The sequence below is a fragment of the Elaeis guineensis genome, chromosome 6, assembly GCF_000442705.2.
Source record: "Elaeis guineensis isolate ETL-2024a chromosome 6, EG11, whole genome shotgun sequence".
NCBI classification, from domain to species: Eukaryota; Viridiplantae; Streptophyta; class Magnoliopsida; order Arecales; family Arecaceae; genus Elaeis; species Elaeis guineensis.
The window spans coordinates 1,246,719-1,266,467 of NC_025998.2; the positions used below are offsets into that span (position 1 = coordinate 1,246,719).

General features: G+C 38.7%; 3 protein-coding genes across 3 annotated transcripts; 1 reads left to right on the plus strand and 2 right to left on the minus strand.

Moving 5' to 3' along the window:
* Positions 1 to 495: 495 nt before the first annotated feature.
* LOC105047810 (uncharacterized) lies at positions 496 to 4,407 on the minus strand. Its single transcript, XM_073258824.1, has 3 exons — positions 3,544 to 4,407; positions 2,508 to 2,926; positions 496 to 1,184 (listed from the first exon to the last, which is right to left on the minus strand). Exons 1-3 carry the CDS (start codon positions 3,706 to 3,708, stop codon positions 746 to 748), a joined length of 1,023 nt encoding a protein of 340 aa, XP_073114925.1. The 5' UTR covers positions 3,709 to 4,407; the 3' UTR covers positions 496 to 745.
* Positions 4,408 to 4,732: 325 nt separating this feature from the next.
* LOC105047742 (psbP domain-containing protein 5, chloroplastic) lies at positions 4,733 to 15,034 on the plus strand. Its single transcript, XM_073258825.1, has 11 exons — positions 4,733 to 4,905; positions 5,049 to 5,215; positions 6,257 to 6,377; positions 8,474 to 8,523; positions 8,693 to 8,760; positions 9,097 to 9,195; positions 10,276 to 10,335; positions 10,445 to 10,504; positions 10,724 to 10,778; positions 11,135 to 11,184; positions 14,671 to 15,034. The coding sequence occupies exons 1-11, from the start codon at positions 4,826 to 4,828 to the stop codon at positions 14,767 to 14,769; spliced, it is 909 nt and encodes a 302-aa protein (XP_073114926.1). The 5' UTR covers positions 4,733 to 4,825; the 3' UTR covers positions 14,770 to 15,034.
* Positions 15,035 to 15,933: 899 nt separating this feature from the next.
* LOC105037013 (acyl transferase 5) lies at positions 15,934 to 18,753 on the minus strand. Its single transcript, XM_010912717.4, has 2 exons — positions 18,149 to 18,753; positions 15,934 to 17,018 (listed from the first exon to the last, which is right to left on the minus strand). Exons 1-2 carry the CDS (start codon positions 18,551 to 18,553, stop codon positions 16,173 to 16,175), a joined length of 1,251 nt encoding a protein of 416 aa, XP_010911019.1. The 5' UTR covers positions 18,554 to 18,753; the 3' UTR covers positions 15,934 to 16,172.
* Positions 18,754 to 19,749: the final 996 nt, after the last annotated feature.

Here is a 19,749-nt window from a genome sequence, read left to right on the forward strand (position 1 = left end):
GAAAGGAAGGACCGGTCAAGGATTTGTGCAATTGTGAGCTAATTTGCTATTCCTGGGTCATCTAGTTTGAGACTTCTCTTTCAAGAATCTGGACAGAATCCAGATACAACTTTTGTTGGATGTGAGATTGGATCATAACCCACGGACTCAGTTAGGTTTAACCTGGATCATTTAGGTTCAACCTCACCTTAGAATCATGGATCGAGTTGGTTAAAAACATAAGATCCTAACTACAATTGAACCAAAGTAAAATTGTTGCAAAAATTATTCTCTTGATTGGATGTGAGATTTCACTCAAAAAAGTTCTCCAAATCTAGGACTTGATAGTGGATGGGTTGGATTGGAGTCTTGACCTAGAAAGTGAAAACAATAACTTTCTGTGATGTCTTTTTATATGAACTACACAAGAGATGCCAAAAATGTTAAGTTGCTTGCACCATCTGCTTTACAATCCAAGTCAATCCTCCACTTGAGGCAGGATTATACTCATGGATATCATGTATAAGTATAGAATATTTCACCATAGAGTTATCTTCATTCAGCAAATTAGCATACAGAATACCAATTTTTTCAGTAAATAGATTAGATGGTTAATCACCATCACTTTACAATTGGAAAGAATACAGATGAATGATCATATCGAACTGAAAAGGGGATAAAAAAAAAAAAATAACATCAAAAATATTCAGAAAAAATTGTCATAGATGGGATGAGATACAAACATCTATTTCCAACTGCTGTCAGGTTAATCTCCCAAAATGCGTTGGATGCTTGCTCGTTGCTCAGCTGTCAGCCTTGATGGGAACTTCACATCAAACTTGATTTTTAAGTTCCCCTTCCTTCCTCGCTCCTTGGCAATCGGCATCCCCTCTTTTGCTATTACAACCTCATAGCCTGGGCTCACCACATCAGTCACCGGGATTGACAGGTCACGACCATCTAGTGTGGTGAGGTTTATGGTGGTTCCTGCAAGTGCCTCTGACAATGAAATCTTCTGGTTAATCACTAGGTCATTGCCATCCCTCTTGTACATCTCATGGGGCTTCTCATCGATGACAAAGACAAGATCTGCAGGAAGTTGGTTGAACTGTTGATTCCCCTTTCCAGGAAATGTGATCTTGGTCCCCTTCTTCCACCCAGGCTTCACATCAATGGATAATATCTCCGATTCGGGCACCATTCGCCTGCAAGTTTTTCAAGACAAACTAAAATCCTTTCAGAAGGATGCTGTATTAATCCAATAAGCTTAAGAGTTAGTGATTGAATAGACCCAAATTGACAACCTTTGTTAATTTTTCAACAACATCTGGAAGTAATTCACTAGATAAAGGTCCAAGCCTGATGCATTTACAGCACATGATCAACCATTGGTAATTGCAAATTACACCTAACCAATCGCTCTGCATATGCTCTACAATTATAAAATACATGCTGAAAGAAAAATCTCAATCTAAAAGAATTTTAATTTTACAGGCGAGCTTGATAATATTGTAGATTAAAATGCTATAAGCAAACTCACTAGCACATTCCAATGAAATAAAAACATGATTGTAAAGTAATTCCACCGATATGACAAAATATGATAAAACACTACCACTCTGTTCCACTAATGAGCAGTCAAAGTCACAGAACATGCAAATTATGATTGCAAGTTCACAACAAATGTATATCGATAACTGATGATCGTACTGAAGCAAAGCCACCACTTTCCAAAATTCTCAGAAAATTTCATAAGGCACCTTTTCAGTTTTCAACAAAGGGATCGAGTGATACAAATGAAGAAGGTAGCTTTTGTTAGCCTGCATAACCATAAGAACAACCACAAAGAACTCTAACTAAAAAATATTGCCTTTTCCACACTAATAAAAGTATTTATCACATATTCAAATCACCTGGCTGCATGAGACTGGCAGCCCTAATGCAGGTACCCTTAGCAAAGAGGAACCCCCCAGGCTATTTGAAATGGGAAACAAGTTTCTGACTATCTTACAAATTGCAGGTTTTTATCTACTTTCAAGCTTAGAAATAATAATGGCATAGAAATTTCAAGCTACAAAATTTTATATTAAATAAGCAGTCAAATTAGTTTAAAAAGGCAAGAGTCTCAGAATACTGATTCATGGCTGGCACTTCTATGAGTTGCCAGCAAATAGAAAGAAAAATAAAAAATCAAACTCCAGTCTTCCATGTGGTAAGTTTGCAATTTAATGTGCATGTTTCATGTTAGCATGTACTAACCATGTACTAAGTAAGGTGCAGCAAAGAGTCAGACAGAGTGAGAATCCCATGTCTGATAGAAGACACAAATGTAATTGAAAACAGAGTGTGAAATGAAAGTGCAGAACGAATAATTCAATCAAACCCTGTTAGACACCTTATATATTCAGCCAGTCAAATTGCACATACAAGGCAAAATGCAAGCATTTACACAAAACACACTGAACAGATAAGAATGATGAGATTATAAGGAGATAAATGGATGTTGATGGACAGGAAAGAATTTTTACCCATTCACATCAATAACATTCCGTGATATCTTCATCTTCCTTGTCGACCCACTGTAGAGCTCTTCAAGACTGCACGTCAACTTGCTCTCCACAGCTGGTGCTTTCCTAGCCTGAACGCCCCCGCCAACTCCGACACCCTCAGAGTATGACCGGAAGACACTCTCTGGCCCGCCGAAACCTCCAAAGAGGCCAGGGCCTTCTGACTGAAACCTCATGGACTTTGCATGCCCCATGGATGCAAAACTGAATGGGCTACTCCCAAAGAATTCAGCAAATATATCTTCTGCATTCCGAGGATTGAACTGGAAATCACCGGGACCATTAGCGCCTCCACCTGCAGAACCAGGAGGGGGCATGCCCTTCAGGCCCTCTTCTCCATACTGATCATAGATTGCCCTTTTCTCAGAATCACTTAAGACCTGAACCAAAACAATGAAGAGTTGAACAACGCATGATCATCCAAAATACCATCTGGAATTTCTCGTCCGAATTAGTACAAACACTTAATTTCTTCCAAGGAGAAAGGTGATTCAATTCTCAGTTTCTTTTTTACTCGAATAACCAAAGTTTCCAAAATCAATCTTAAATATTCTCATAAACAAACTGAGAATTATTTCTAGGAAAAATTTGCTAACCCAATGCTACCAAGATTCAAACCAGAAGCTTTTGGAGCCAAAAACAAATGCTTTGGAAACATCAAAACTCATTTTGTTTTTATGAATTTCAGGGTTCCAACAAAGAGAAAATAAATGGAGGAAAAAACCCACTAAAACATCTCAGATTGTTGATTCATCCATCCATCTCCCCCTTTTTTCTCAGAATATCTCATCAATCTCTGGAAGAAATAGCAAATTCTTTGAAGACACATCAGAGAAGAGATATTAAAATGAGAACTTGGATAAAGAACCACAATTAGAAATGACACATTCCAGTTTGTATTGCTCAAAAAACAATCAGATTAAAAAAAGCTAAGAAATGGAGAAAACGAAAAAAGACTGAGACTGAAAAGGGGGGAGGAAAGAATCAAATGACTTGCCTCATAGGCTTCGGAAATCTGTTTAAATTTGGCCTCAGCTTCCTTCTTGTTGGTCGGATTCTTGTCGGGGTGCCACGTCATCGCCAATTTCCGGTACGCTTTCTTGATATCCTCATCGGTCGCGTGCCGGTTCACCTTCAAGATGTTGTAGTAATCCACTCCCATCCCGATCCCCAAACCTCAAACAAACCCCACAGAGAGAAAAATTGAACCAAATCCTAACCCTAACCGTAATCACTCTCGGTTCTCTCCTATGAGCTCCACTTCTTCCAAAATAAATCGGTCAATGTCGGAAGATATCCAATCTCATTGCCTGCTGTCGAGCTTCGTGGAAAAATTCAAAGAAGAAGCAAACCAATCCACGGAATCAATCCTCACCGCTTCGCCGAAGACTCCTCAATTTTCACCAAAAGAAAACAAAGGTATCAACAAAAAGAAAATTCGATAGGACCGAAACCTCAAATCGTAAAAATTCTATATACACCTAAAGTTACGATCTTTCTAATAAAAATTACTCGTCAAACTCTAAAAATAATTTTTTAAAAATGAATCCCTTTAGAAATTTTTCTTATGATCAAACCATAATTTGTAAATTCTCCGGGCTTGGACGGACAAGAAAAACGAAGGTTTTGGAGCGAAGAAAGGAAGAAGAGGTTGATTTAAACCAATCGATAGCCCACTCCCTCCGGTACGCGACTCGACGGACGGTAAGCGCGCGCATAGAAATTTTTATACGGCTACAAATCTGCCATTCTTGTGACCTATTAAACGCATCAACCGCCCGGAATTACCGACATAATAGCCGTTAATTTTCTGATAGAGATACCCCCTCTTTTCCGTATTGCCAACTAGCTTCATCCTCTTTTAACTACATGGGTGTTCATTTGAAAAAAAAGCAGAATTTCTCATCGCGATCCGACCCGTTTTTTTTTTTTTTCGGGTGCAAGCGATCCGACCCGATTGACCCGGCGCGGATTGGTCGCGGTTTATGCTGCTGCGCTCACGGGGATTAAAAATAAGTTTTCAATGAATTTGATATACAAACGCCTCTATCACACAATTATATGCGGACCGTCAGATCCGCCGTCCACTTGTGGAATTACTCAGAGATGGAAAGTACAATGCTTTATCATGTATTAGACTCACACGGTAACCTATCCCGTATACGGTGATCGACTGATCGGGTCTACTCCAACGGTCATGTCCCGGAAGTCCAGTGGATATCGCAATCCCAAAAGAGCTCCCAAAAGGCCACAGCCCCGAGAAAGACGGAGAAAGGGGAATGGCAGTGGCACGTCTCTCCCCCCCTCCCTCCCTCTTCCGTTCCTTATCTCCTCTCCCCTCCAATACCCCTACCAACAGGTAAGTTTCTCCAGAAAACTAACTCTCTCTCTCTCTCTCTCTCTCTCTCTCTCTCCCCCCTCCCCCCCCACCCCCCCCCCCCCCCCATTCCCTGCCTCCCCCGATCTCACTTGTTCCAAGTTTCTTGATCTTTATATCGGCAGGGGTTGTATCCAGAGTTCTTTGAACAGGAGAACACGTGGATCTTTGAGGAGAACACGTCTAGTTGTTTCCGCTTCTTTGCTACCTATTCCAAGAAAAAGCTTTCAGAGAAGGGATTTGGTGCTGTATGGCCTCTCAACTTCGTTGGCTCTTATTCTTCCAACTTCTGGTAATACTGAGCTTACACCACTCTTAGATTTTTTTTTTTTCCCTGTTTCTTGCCTTTTTCTATATTTATATATGTTTCATCTATTATGAATTCTTTATGTAATGAAGGGGATATTGGTCTTCTTCGTTTGTTGAATGTAAGACATGTATATGATGGTTCAAAAATATGAAAAATTTGTTCTTGGATCTAGGATTGCTGTATCCCAGATTTGAGATTTTCTTGAAAATTTAAATCTGTTTCTTTTTGTGAGGTCTTTGAGTTAGGTTTTATTTAGAATTGGATCATAGGCTGCAAGGTTTTTGAAAGAAATTCAGCAATGATTTTAATATTATGTGAGCTCAATTAACACGTGAAATTAAGATCTTTGAGGATAAACAATGGGTATCTGGCATGCCTTCGACAGTTACTTTCGTGCATTGGAGCTTTAGCTAACTTGTTATGTTGGAAAATTATCAAAGGAAACCAAAAGTTGGGATAGGGGATTCTATTGGTACTATCATTTTCCAAAATATAAGAAGGCAAAGTCAGGATACTGTTGGCTTAAGGCATGTTTTGAACCTACTCTGACATAAAAGACTAATAATTTCCTAATGTAATGAACCTACAAAATTTTACATAAAAAAGAAATAGAAATCACAGTCACTTTAAGATATTATGGCTATTAGATCAAGAACATGTTTGTCATTGTAATTTCTCTTGTAGACATTGTGTTGGATGTTTTTGCCCTTTGATAGGACTTTATCTTTTTATGGAAATGTCTCAAGTTATGATTGGTCTTTGTAAGATGATTTTAGTTAGTGTGAACTAGCTTCTGCAGAACCTGAACCCAAATTACAGTTTGAAGTAGACATCTGGTCTCCAAGTGCATATTAACAAGGGCTGCAATTCATGGTTATTAGTAAACTAATGAGTGGTTCATCTGTTAAGAAGGAAATGCATACTCTACAAATTCTTTCACGTGTTTTTTATAAGTTTTAACTTTGTTTCACTTGTGTGACATGAAGTTGTTTATTGTTTATTGTATCTTTTATATTTTTGTAGATTTGCAAGCTGTGGTTGAGTTGGGTGAAGATGCAAAGATGGCTTTACTAGTTGATGACATAAATGCATACTCTTTTCAGTACCCGGTGGAATTGCCTGCCAAGAAGTTTGCTTTTAAATGGTAAATCTTGCAATGAATCTGGTGTTTCTGTAGTAGTTTGCAAAATGTTATATTTCCATACTACACTCAATAATTATCTCAAGAATGCAATGTCTAAGGTGTTTAGAATAACTCTATGTCAAATATTAGCAACAAATGGATCCATGTTTTCAATTGCATTCATGAAAAGTTCAATTCACAAAACTAGCAGGTTCATGAAAGAGAAGAATCCTCAAATTGTTGCATCTCGTAAATTTTTGACCTTTGGTCCTTTTGTTTTTGTGCCAAATCAACCTCTATGTCTTCTTTTTCTATCACCACAGGTCAAATCCATCGATCTTATTTCCTAATCATCCAATAATTCATCTCCATCCAACTTCATCTATTCTGACTTAGGATTTATACCAAATACTAGCCATAATACTCTTTCATCTGAATACTAAAAGTTGAGTGTAAATACCTTTGTGTTTCTTACGTTTTGCGGCTTATGCATGTTTCCAAATTAGGTTGCTTTCACGCGATGCTTTCTGTTCTATTTGCTTGCCTCTTGTGTGTACCCAAAAAAAAAAAAAAACTCATGAACCCACTAAGATGTTTTCATCTCCATCAACTCACACCCCCATGATGGAAATGCTAAGCCGTCCTTATGCATTTACACTAGGCGCGAGCGCAAATCCATATTTGATTAAGATTTTCTTAAATTGCTGATTTGATTGAAATCCGATTTGATTTGGATTTTTTTAATTTGTTGATTTGATTTGATTTGGTTTTCCTTATTTATAGGATTCTATATTTATTTTGGATATTTCTTTATTTTGTTAAGATGTGTTGCTTAATTTTATTACTTTCCAACTGTGGGGTCGTAAGTCTATAAATACAAGCTTGTAAGACATCATTGGCACGTTTGATTGATTGAGAATTGAAATAATTTACATAATTTTCTGCCTATCTTCTCTAATTGCTCTTCCTAATTTCTTCTCTTACCTTTATTCTGCGGCATCACCCCATTTTCTGACTGTTATAAAGTGGCTCAGGCTTTACTTATTTTGCTGTTTGTGAGATAAACTCGTGGCCTGTATCCCATGTAGCTATTAGATTAATCTGTTCAACTTTTGGGTGCTCCAATTTAAAAATTTGAATTGTTGCCCTTATTGGTTCAAATGCCCTTTGGGTCTTTTGAGCATCAAAATTGTCATGAAAATAGTGATATTAGAGTGCTTTAGTTGTACTTTGTTCTTCCTCTTATATCCTTTTCGAGACATCTATTGAATGCTTTGAAGTTTTCTGGAAACAGAAGATACTTCAAATAATTCACATCTCATTCACATCACTTTTTGTTTTTTGCATTCAAACAAAATTCTGCGATTTGTCTGCGACTAAGCATGCTGCATTTGATGTATGCATTATGAGAGTTTGTTAATCTGTTTAAAGTATTTGTAATCTTAAATAGAACAGATGACTGGTCTCCTCATATTCTTTCTTTCCTTTATCTCACCATAAACTATTCCTCGTTCCATGGATTTTCTTTGTTTTTTATTGTTTTAGCTTTTAAATAATTTATTTTTCTCTGCCGTTCCACCTTGGTGTTTCCTGGAGAGAGGGACCGGGATGCTCTCTTTGTCAGCACCTGTCTAACTTTGTTCTTGGCACATTATTCTTCCTTGACTACTCTTTCTCTTTTCTTCTAAAATTTTGTAATTTATTCTTACTTATAACCATAGTTAGCAAGTGTTATCCTACGAGTGATGTTAGCTTTTTGTATCCTTTCCTTCTGGTGATATTTTGGTTGCCATTAATTTTATCCTTTTGCTCTAATGCCATTTTAATTAACATTAGGTTATTTGTTAATAGACATCTTTAGATTCTTTTGAGCAAATGAAATGTTATTCATATGATTTGGGCACACCTACTTGAGGATATGCTGCCTTCCTGTTATTTTAATATTCTTCTTTTATCTTTTCCAATAATATTTTGCAGTTATGTTTTTCCATACCATTAAACCAAACCTCATAAAGTTTGCAAGATTTCCATTCCCAGAAATGTATTTTAAAGTAAAAAAATTTGGAAAATTTCCTGTTTGAACTTTGTGAAATCTGACTTCCTTCATCTGTCCAAAGGGTGGAATCCAGAAAGCCGGAAAGATACTCATCTGCCGCACCACTGTCACGTAAGTAACTTATATTGATTTTAGAAGAGTTATGAAAGCATCTTATGTGCAATTTTAGAAATTTTGAAGCAATTACTGTATGGGTTTTTACTATTTGCTTCTCTAGTTCTTCAATGATTTAAAGCACAAAATGAAGCAGTCACTGATTAAATGGCTGCATTTTATACAGCTGATGCACGACAACGCATTGTGTCTGAGCGCGTTGACATGATCAATAACCTTGTCATCTCAGTCTCGGTAATTTTAAAATAACTACAGGGGCACTAGGCAAAAATTGAGAAATTCAGTTTTTATGGATTGGGATCCTACAATACTGGTTTGGTCCTGTTGCACCGACAGGAATACAAGCACCTGAAAGGGTGCCAACAACTAAACCCAGTTATTATTATTATTTGCTTTTTCCAAGATATTTTAGCAATGATAGATCTTCTTGTGTTGTGTGACTAAGCTGATTTGGTCATAGTCCACCAAGTTCAAATGACCATAATAAATGGAGGATCTCTCTTGAATGAATTCAAATGCCTATTCAACTTTTTCCAGTTTGAGCTTTACACCTTTATGTGTTTGGTGCAGATTGGTCCTCCCAATTCGCGCTTTTTAACTTCAAACAACAAGAATACATGGACAGCAAAAGATGTTGCTGATTCTGTTTTATCTGACAAGTCTGCATTGGTATGTACTTCCTCCACTCCATCATTTACTTGATGTAAAAATGCTGTAGCATAATATATGTCTATGGAAAGGAACTGCACCAGAAAAAGTATGTGCACAGTTTCTCAAGGCTGTTAATTCTGACAATATGATTTGAACCTAAAGTTCCAAATAAAGTCTCATTTCCACCGAGCTAAATTAATCTTCAGCAGTTCAGGTTGGCTAAAATGAAGTCTTATGATGTATGATGTCATTCTTTGAATTGAGCTTTATATATAAATTGGAATTGATAATTTGGAATATATGTGAATCAAGCATATGCGATTTGAAATCGACTCGTAAGAAACATTATAAACAATAGGATCACTTGCACATCAGGTCATAGGGATAACAGAATACATGCATCTCCTTCAGAACTGAATTTTGTCAAAACAATGTTTGGTCAAGAAGCTTTTCCACTTTGTCCAGTATGGCTAGCAATATCATTATCTTGGTTGAGCTTAGATTCCTTTATTAATGACCATAATAAGTGTGGCTTGCAATAACTACCAACAATTCCTACATTTTGGTATCACCAATAAATTTTCATGGTTCATAAATCCTTTTCTGTGAAGCAATATCAATCACAGTCACCTTCAAAAGTATCACTCATCAACTCTTTCTTGTAATTAATGATGCTAGTTATATTTGCAAAAAGATCAATGCTGATAATACCTTTTTTTGAGCATTAAGATTTTTAGAACATTGATTGTAGGTGCACGCATATGAACCTAAAGCGTTATCTCATCAATGTTTGCATGTGTATTTTTAAAAATAGTGGCATGTTTATGCAACCATATACATTTACAACCATATATGCATGAAAACAAGCACGATCATAGATACACTTGTATGAAGTTATGTGGTTTGCAGATGAGAGGTTAAGACCATCGGGTTTAGTACACATATGTCAGTTACATCCATATTTGTAACTGTTCTCTTATACATATTAAACAAAAGCGTAATGGACAATGTCTCATTAGAAGTCGAGGTGAAGAAAAAAGAGAGATTTGTATGAACCGTATGTGCTGCACTTCTGACATCAAGGAAATTCTTGTGCAGCGCATAACAACAGGCCAGCGTATGGCTGAGAGTTCAGTTCTTGATGCACATTCTATGAAAGTAAGCTCTGCCTTGTTTTGTTCCACATGTGAGCTAATTTGGATTTATTCTTCAAAGCTATGGATTCTACTAGTTATAATGATGCAAACCTACTAATTGCCTTTTGTAGATTGATGGTGAACCATATTGGTATTACGAATACCTTGTTCGAAAATCGCCAACAAAATCAGTAAGTTTCTGACATCTGTTGATTGGAAAAAATAGAAATTGATAATTAGAAAATTAAGAAGGTTTTGTCATGAACTTTGAATGTATCGAATACAAATGCTTATGGTTCTTTTCCATAAATGCTCATTGTTTTGCTACAATCAGTTAGAATCAACTATTCCCTTGCTTGTGCTTTGAGAAGGTTTTATTCCATTTTTGATGATGCCATAATTTTTTGCAGGTGCAAGAACCAAACCTTTACCGGCACAATGTTGCTTCAACTGCTGAGCGAGATGGTATAATATCATGCTTCTGACTTAATTCTGAATATTTTGAACTTTGTAATACAATTAACTATTGTGTACAAAAAATAGTTGGCACAAGGCTTGATGGTTATGGTTAGTTTTGTTTGCCATTTAACACTAAATTTTGGTGTATACTGAGTTCTGTTGATATGTACCTGCAATGACATGCTTCTACCCATTTGAAGTTTTTTTATGATCACTGGCCTTCCTTGTAAGAGATAACTAATGGGTTTCAAGTTCTGATGCTTTCAGTGTTTTTGTAATTTTAAAATGCTCCAGTAAATTCTCAGGTATAATCTTTCGTGCATTATTGTGGTATTTAAAATGATGCTCCTTATTTCCTCCAGGCTATCTGTACTCCTTGAATGCTTCAACACTTAGCAAGCAATGGGAAAATGTAAGCTCTTCTATATCAGTTCTATATGATCTTGTTCTTTACTGTCCCTTTATTATCTTCTTAGCGGCAAATTCTTATCCATTTAAATAAAACTAGTTCTTGCCACTATCCTGTGGAAAAGAATTTTCTAATAGGTATATATGCCTGTATTACTCAAGTGAACTGATATTATGCAATATATTTTGAATTGATGTTTCATTTCATCAAATATGGTTGTTGGAGCATGTGTCTAAGTTTCTATTCATCTGGCATTGGTTTTGCTACTCATAGTGGGAGACCACCAATTTTCTTAGATTCATGTGTCGGTCTTAAGGAGCGGTTACAAGTTCTTTCTCCAACCTACAAATGCATCTTGATTGATAGTTGATGGAAATGCCATGTATAGTTTGGTTAAATTACTTTAAAATAAGGGGGTGAAGATATGCTGAAGGAGAAAATTGAAAGAGTAACAGTGGTATGATTTTACTGTGATACTGTTTTTAAGAGCCTATCCAATATGATTTTGAATTTTGATAATAGAGAGAGCGGACATGAACTCAATGCTCAATCCTTTCAGCCTTTGTATCCATTGAACCAACAGTTATCAGCCAAAGTAACCAAATACTTTCTGAGTGTCTGGACTGCAATATCTGTTGCGTAGAATCCTTCTGAAAAGAGAGTTCTATCGAAGCAAAAACTGTTTTTAAAAACAAATGATTATGATAAACTTAGACTTTATCTAACTATAAGATATAGATACAAATTTTAAACTTACCTAGGGCCTGGATAGATTGGCCCGTAGATTTCAAGAAGCGAAAATGAGAACCTGGAAGCGTGTGATAACTGTCCTAGGGCAAATTTTCGACCCTCGTGCCAGTGTTTATCGAGAATTCTATCTTAAGATATGATCAAGATATCCGCTCTTGGAGCACGATCGTAGAGAGGGTTGACAGTCCTTCTCTAGTACTCAGCAATAGAATGAGAAAGAGAGAGAATTTATAAATGAAAGAGAGTTTTCAGGTTGTTGGACTCCTGGAGAAAGAAAGAATGATTGCTGATTTTTTCCCAATGCCCCGCAGGCTGAGACTTGCGGTCTTTTATAGACCACGAGAAGATGCCTGCAAACGATCGTTTGACCAGTGGACTTGAAAGAAGGCATCCGATCAAAATAAAATACGACCGCCTGAGATAAACGGTCATTTGACTATTTAACCGTGAAGGGAAGCGACCATTAATAAAAGAAAATGTTAAAAAAAATAATAAATAAATAAGATAAAATATTTTATCATCACGTGCAGGCAGAGCCGGGCCAGGTCGGGGCGCACGTGTAAAATATAAAATCCATATCCCACCAAGGCCCCCCAAGCAAAGGAGAAAAAGTAAGAAGGCTTATAAGCACATTGAAAATTTTGTCCCTTTCGAATGTGGGACCAAACTCAAGAAAACTTTAGGATCCTTTGGAGGGAAGGGAAATTTTGAGTTTTCCCTCCAAAACTCTTACCATATCAACAGTAATATGTTGATGCAGGCGTAAGAAACAAAGATCCGAGTAAACTAGGCATTCAAAATTGTGTTGAAGTGTTTTAAAAGACATGGAAAGACTTGACCACAGATGGAACTGGGGAGAAAGAATTTGTAGAAGCATTGCAATAGCAATGAAGGTAGCCCTTCGTAGGTACAACTGGTTAACAAGATTTTGTAAAGCCCACTTGAGTAATTGGGACAAGGCCTGGTGGCTATGGTTATGTTGATGGGAGCCCTCAAACTTTATCTCAATTACAAATTTAAAATTACACAAGGAACAATCACCTGAAAAAAAATGCACGTACATGACACTGGCCAAATTACTCATGTTTGCATGAATTTAATGCACTAAATCACAATGTCCTCAAAATAAGCTCTTGGGCCAAAGCCATCTTGGAAAAACACTCTTCCAGCTATGTTCTCTATGGCTTATTTCTGCCACTAGATCTTTGGTTTAGTATGTGGAGTGCAAACTTCCCTATCCTCAACTTTTCAACAAGTGGAATGATAAGCCACTTGTATAATTTTTTAATTTCTCTTATTGTGGTTTGAACCGCTGCCCTACTCTAAAGCTTATCAGTTATCACAGTATAGCTCCAATGGTACCTCAACCAGAAAATACTCTCAATGAAGAAAGCCTATGTAGTTCCTTGCTGGGAGCCATTTGTACTTTGTTTACACCCCACCACCCCCACAAAAAAAAGGGTCGTCTAGGAGTATATAAGTTCACAGATTGCAGCCATGCCATATTTTCTAGCAGAAGACTTGATCTTGCAACCACATTTTGTTTCTATTCTTGTCAGTACTACATATACTCCAAACGACACATGAATGCAGACATCTGATCAGCCTCCAATATTCATTAAGATGACCTTCAGCTTATATGCCTGCCAAACCCATTCTCCATTTACTAAAAGACATAGTATGTCATCTCAGTGCATGGATAAATTGATTATCTTCACTAACTGCAAACTGATACATCAGAATGTGTGCTAGTTGGACATATCTCCATACACATCAATCTCTTTGGTCATTTATTAAGTCTGTATATACAATGCAGTTTATATTAGGACTCATTTGAGTTTAATTATTTGGTTCCAACTAATGCATTGGGACTAATAAATCCAATAATGGCGGGCAGTTTCGAACATATACACAAGCTACAACCCCTAATTTGACATTAATACATCAAATTGTGAATATACAATTATTTATAACCACAGCTAAAACAGTGGCTAGATACTATTTTTCCACTGAAGTGCCGCGTAAATTTTGAAGCGCAAGTTAAGGGCTTTGTCAGGTGGAAGTTCTGTTAAAACTGTGCTGCAGATTCTGAGAAGATAGCAAATTTTGGGCTTCTTGTAGTTTTTGAATCATGTCAACATCATCATGCAATACAATATATGCTCTCAGTTTTAGTTTTTCCTGTGGATGAGTTTGATCCGGTTACACGGAGATATTGGATAAATGATGTGTTGATGTGGCTTCACTTTTCAGTTGGATCTCGTCTTTAGGGAAACATACTTCATACAGGTAGAACAGTTTGTTGTTTTCTGATTTTTTCTGTTTGGTAATCTTGGGAATAGGGAGCTTGGATCAGATATATGTGATCGTCCTTTTAAAATATGGTGGGGAATCCATATTATCTGTTAAACAAAAGATCTCCATGATGACTTGCCAAGCAAACTTGGCTAATTACAACATCCCTAACCAATGTGTATTGTTTTTATGGTTTTCATTGCTCAAGTGAAATGACTACTGATTCAGCTGTCACGAGACTTTTCTGTGTGTGTTGAATTTCTTCGATACTTCAGGATAGACTGAAAGGTAAGATTTGGGTACATAGTTACAAGTTAAAATTTGCCATCTTTGGCAGGGGGAATGATGCTGCATTTTCATTGTTGACTTGGTATATTTGCATGATGTGAACAATAACAATCTCAAGCTGCTAACTAGAAATCATGTTTGGTTGTTGGAATGCAGATGGGACCTTTCCTAGAGAAAACGGTGGCATCTTTTCGCCTTCTCCCCGCTACCGAAAATTATGTCCCTCCATACAAGGATCCTTGGAGATTTTGGTGAAGTAAACTTCTTATATTTTGTCGAAATATGCCAATTTGATTGTTGTTGGAATTGGTCTTGGTCTTGGTAGCATGGCCTTGTGTGATGCATTTTTTGAACTTCTGAGGTCAAGGGCTCATTTGCAGGGCTACATGGTTGTCTCCCGGTATAAATGTAAACTTGTATCAAATCTCGTAGGAGGATGTTTGTTATTTTCTTGTTCAAATATACCATGAGAAGGGTGGAGGAAGTCCCATGGGGCACCTCCTCTTGATAGCTTCCTTCAGATACTGGTGGTCATTTTGGTCCTCAAAAATATTATTCCAATGGAAATGTAAGTTGAGGCAAATCAACCTACGGAGCCCCAGATGTCTCAGGTATGACAAGTCCGGAGTTCGAAGAGCCACTTCTAAGGGAAAGGGTGAAGAAGCTTTGTTGTCATGGAGAGGCTTCAAAATTTCCTGCCACGATATGGAGGCTTATCAATGCTACCATTCTTATAATCTTCATCTTAAATTCTGTTATATGTAGAAAAAAATTATTATGTTTGACGGAAAATAATTTTATATTAAAATATTATTAAATTTTAGATAATATTTTTAAATAAATAATATGAATAATAATATTTGTAGTTTTTAGCAAAAAATAAGGATATTTTTATCGAATAATGATAATTTATGATTACCTTCAGGCTTCACTTGAAATTCTGGTGGTATTTGTCTCATTTTTTTTTTTTTTTCTTTCTTTCAATAAAATAGGGCCGGCATCTATGATTTCTTTATTTTTTTTCTCATATGACATATGGTAATTTAGTATGGAATTTGTCCTTATGCCAGGCTACTCCTAATGAAATAGATCTTTTATATTTATATGTTTTTAATTGGAGACTGGTGCTCCTAAATAGAAGTGAAGGATATATAAAGCCAACATGCGACTCATCTCGAGGAGAAATTATCAGGTTATTAATTTCTCTCGAGGCCTCCGTATTGCATGCACCAGATGCAATTGCAATTGGACCATGTGAAATCCTGCAATGGATAACACACCATGCGCGCTGTGCACCGTTCATATGCTGTGGGATTTGCCTCCGTTCACTTGCACTTGGTGCGTGCAATAATTTCTCATCTATGAACCTACCAAATCGATATTAGATTGTATATTTATGCTCTGCTATAGAGAACCACAAGACCGTAAAAGATGCATTCAATTAACAAATAATGATGCCACTTAAAAAAAACAAAAAAAAACAAAAACAAAAACAAAGCACTTAACAAATAATGATGCAATACAGCATTCTCTTTTAAAAAAAAGAAAATTAAAATGACAAGATACTCGATCCATGATCATAAGAACGACGAAACAATTTATTGTTATCCAAGACCTATAAAAGTTCTCGATTGTTTCTAAAGCCGAGGAGGAGGATGCTAAGCCAAATTCATGATTTCATCACTGAAAGCTGCCGAGTGTTCTTTCACAACGCAGAGCATCATTAGCCTCACACCCTGCTTAGGTTTAGGAGGCCTGAGCACGATGCACGACCCGATAAATCTACTGTCATTGAAAGGCACGAGATGCGCCGGCTCTCCCCATCCGTAGTCTACCTCGTAAAATCCCACCCTGTTCCAATCCGCAACGATAAAAGTCCCGTAGTCGAAGGGCACCTTATAGGGGTCCTCCTCGTTCTCACCCGCCATCCATTTCGCGAATTTGGTTGGCAGCATCTTCTTGGCTTCCCTCACGAGACCCACAATCTCGACCAGCGATGATCCCGCGATCTTCCCGCTGGACGCCGTGACGGACATGGGATACACGCAATTTCCATAGTAACCTTTTTCCTTGGGCAGCAAATGACGCAGCAAGTGACGCGTGTCCGCGGCGAAACCCAGGTTGACATCCACCTGGGGCTCCAAACCGATGGCTCGAGTTCGGGCTCGCCAGACCATCGCGGTGATGACATCGAAGGTGGAGCATCTTTGACCCGTCTCGCTGGTGAACGCGTTCTTGATCTCGTTGATGGTGTCCGAGGAGATGTCCGATATGGAATACTGGAAGTCGAAGGCTGTCAAGATTGGTGGGGGCCCTGGAGGGAGCTTGGCCGGATTAAACTTGGGGATGGCGTCTCGGCACCAGATGGGCTCCACCGTGGGAGTTGGAAGCCCTCTGGCCATCTCTGCTATCGCGTTCACAAACTGGGCTGCTCCGAGGCCATCGGACATTGCGTGACTGGAGATGATGCCCACCGAAAATCCACCGCACCGGAATTGCGTAACCTGGATTTGGGGGGCAAGAAAACCGCATGATATTCCAAGTGGTAAAAAAAAGAAAGAAACCTTCTGGGAGGTAAGAAATTTCGAGCAGGAGCAAGTGGGAGTACGATAGCCACTTGCGAGCGGCCAATTATTTTTATTGTTATTGGCCTCCTGCAGTTATATCGATGATGACCAAGGGAACCATTTGATTGAGATACATCGAGTATCTCATTTTAAAATGCCTGCGGGACCGTAACGTACATCAATCACATGGCTGTAGCGAGTGGTGCTATGCTATTGGCTGCTGTAAGGCGTCGCAGTTCCCTAATTGGTGGTCGGCTGTTTATTTTTGGGTAAATAATTGGGGGCAGGCCCTGCAGATGAGCGAAAATGCATCATCTCCGATGTGACTTATTGCGAACCATTTGTCAGGAAGCCATGTGACACCAATGAAAGCGACGCTCCACCGATGGAAAATTATTTGTTGGACCAACAGGCACATGGAGGGAAGGCACGGAGAAGCAAAAATAAATGGAGCAATATAGACGTGCGTTGGTTTATGGGTAGACTAGTCTACCGCTGAATCGATAAATCTAATCCAACCCATAATTATATGGGTAAGTGGAGTCAAAAGGCACACCAATCGTGTTTCAAAGACCAGGCTTTTCTAAAATTTGTTTTTTCAAGGGAAAAAAAAAAATGAGGTTGCTCGAAGGGAGGAGTGCCGAACATCTGTTTACCCTTTCTAGAATTTGATTATAGAACTCTAAATTTATACACAGCAATTTGTATAGACGAAAGTAAGGCAATTTATACGCTGCACATAGATTAGCACCACTAGCCAACTCAAAAAAGAAGTGATTTCTTGACCCATTGTCGCGCATTCTATCTTGAGGTACAGATCGGATCAGGCTCGATCAGCAAAAATGGCATGCATCTAAAATACAACCATAACAATTGCGAAACCAAGCAACTCCGTGGTGGTACCATCTTGCTCATATGCAAGAGATCAGGGTTTGAGTCTCGTTCTCCAGGAGATAAATGGGACGATCAAGTTATTAAAATCCCTTAATAAAAAGCATAAAACCATAGCCGGGCCGGTGGAAGGGAAGACACATAAACGCGTATAGATCTCAAAAGAAGATTCCTACCTGAAACATGAAAATTAAGCCCTTTTGGTCGGGAGGATAGCTTGGAAGAAACTCTTCCTTGGGAACCATGAGAGGTCGTTCGAGATTGTTGACATCTTCGAGCCTGAAATCAGCCACCGCCTCGACGAACCATGCGCCTTCCGCGGTGCAGGCGACCTCCATCTCGCCATCGTCATGCTTCACAATCCGGCCGGCGATAGGGTAGTAGGGGACCAGGGCCTTGGACAGCGCATCTCTTATTACCTTGGCCGGCTCCACGCCATGGCTGAAAACATGGATGGAGTCGACCATGACATCCCTCAACCCCGGAGTTTGATCGATGGAAGAGAGGGGAAGATTGCCGGTTGGGGTCGGCTCGCTGGGGACGACCAGTCCCTCGGCCAACTTGGTCACGCGGTAGCTCATGTTTGGGAAAAATAGAAGATGGCCTGGTTCGTCTGGTGCTTTGTGCCAGCGCGAAGTGTTTGCGCCTTCTTATAAAGATCGCTATTTTGTGTCTACTTGCTGGAGTGGCTAGGAAAAGTGGACGCGGATCCCAATATGTTAGGTTGGATTCTTGCGGATCCAGAAACGAGTGGAGTGGCTTTGAAGAGGGCAAAGAGCAGCAAGCGGAATAGATATATGCAAGTGGACGCACGATGCACGCACTTATATATATGTGTGAGAGGAGAGAGAGAGAGAGAGAGAGAGAGAGAGAGAGTTGCCATCTTTCTTAGAGGCTAGTCGAGAAGAAGTATCAAAAATCCAGGGAAAAAAAAGGGGGAAAGCCTTGAAGAAGACAAGTGAGCTACTTGTGTTATTGTTTTCGTCCAGCTAATTGTTGATGTGGACCTGTTAATAAACAGCTGGCCTTGCAATCAAAGCAGGACGTGCATTTAGGTGGTATCCCGTCGGCTACCTTGCAAGGTACTTTCGGAATTTGTGTCACAATTTTTGAACGACTTATTCGCAACGGGAAATTCCACAAGTCGGTCCAAGGAGGGAATGGGAAAATAGGGTGGTGCGTCGGTGCTCAGGCCTCGTGATAGAAATCCATCATGCGGAAGACTTTGAATTTGGATACAGCTGGTAGTTGTCAGCCACCCACTAAAATCTGATTGGGTGCGGCTTAATCTGAGACGGAGCCAAGGCCTGATATAGCCCTTTTTCTTTTTTTCTTTCTTTCTTTTATCAAGTGAAAAAAAATATGGTGGCCATATGTGGTGGATGGCAAGCATCGACGGTGAGGATCTACCCCTGCTGGCAGTCCTCAAAGGGCACCTACGACCATGATTGCTCGCTGAATCTTTATGTAGATAGATGAAGGAACTGTGCCTTGATACTGAAACAGAAGGCGGAGTTGGGTAAGCCCTGGAGCACACAATCTTCATCGTGCACGTGCGGTGCTGCAAAAGTTATACATGGTCACCATCAAGAGATAGATGATCTTCAAACAAGATAGTCTATAAGTGTATGCTATGTTGTACACGTGCATATTGTTTGATGGAGTCACCCGCAGATGGCGGTATGTACAATGTTTATGGTGTGCAAGCTGCACGATAGAAGATTCTGATCGAAAAAGAGAGCACCGATTCTCTATCATATGCGTATGGTAGCACAGA

What these genes read in the sequence shown, in the direction of transcription:
- LOC105037013 (XM_010912717.4), bottom strand. Translation starts at nt 18,553, where the DNA reads ATGAGCTACCGCGTGACCAAGTTGGCCGAGGGACTGGTCGTCCCCAGC. An exon ending in GCTTAATTTTCATGTTTCAG is followed by an intron (nt 17,019 to 18,148) that starts GTAGGAATCTTC and finishes CCCCAAATCCAG; the next exon opens with GTTACGCAATTCCGGTGCGG.
- LOC105047742 (XM_073258825.1), top strand. Translation starts at nt 4,826, where the DNA reads ATGGCAGTGGCACGTCTCTCCCCCCCTCCCTCCCTCTTCCGTTCCTTA. An exon ending in TCCAATACCCCTACCAACAG is followed by an intron (nt 4,906 to 5,048) that starts GTAAGTTTCTCC and finishes TTATATCGGCAG; the next exon opens with GGGTTGTATCCAGAGTTCTT. An exon ending in TTAGCAAGCAATGGGAAAAT is followed by an intron (nt 11,185 to 14,670) that starts GTAAGCTCTTCT and finishes GTTGGAATGCAG; the next exon opens with ATGGGACCTTTCCTAGAGAA.
- LOC105047810 (XM_073258824.1), bottom strand. Translation starts at nt 3,708, where the DNA reads ATGGGAGTGGATTACTACAACATCTTGAAGGTGAACCGGCACGCGACC. An exon ending in AGATTTCCGAAGCCTATGAG is followed by an intron (nt 2,927 to 3,543) that starts GCAAGTCATTTG and finishes GTTTTGGTTCAG; the next exon opens with GTCTTAAGTGATTCTGAGAA. An exon ending in AATGTTATTGATGTGAATGG is followed by an intron (nt 1,185 to 2,507) that starts GTAAAAATTCTT and finishes AAAAACTTGCAG; the next exon opens with GCGAATGGTGCCCGAATCGG.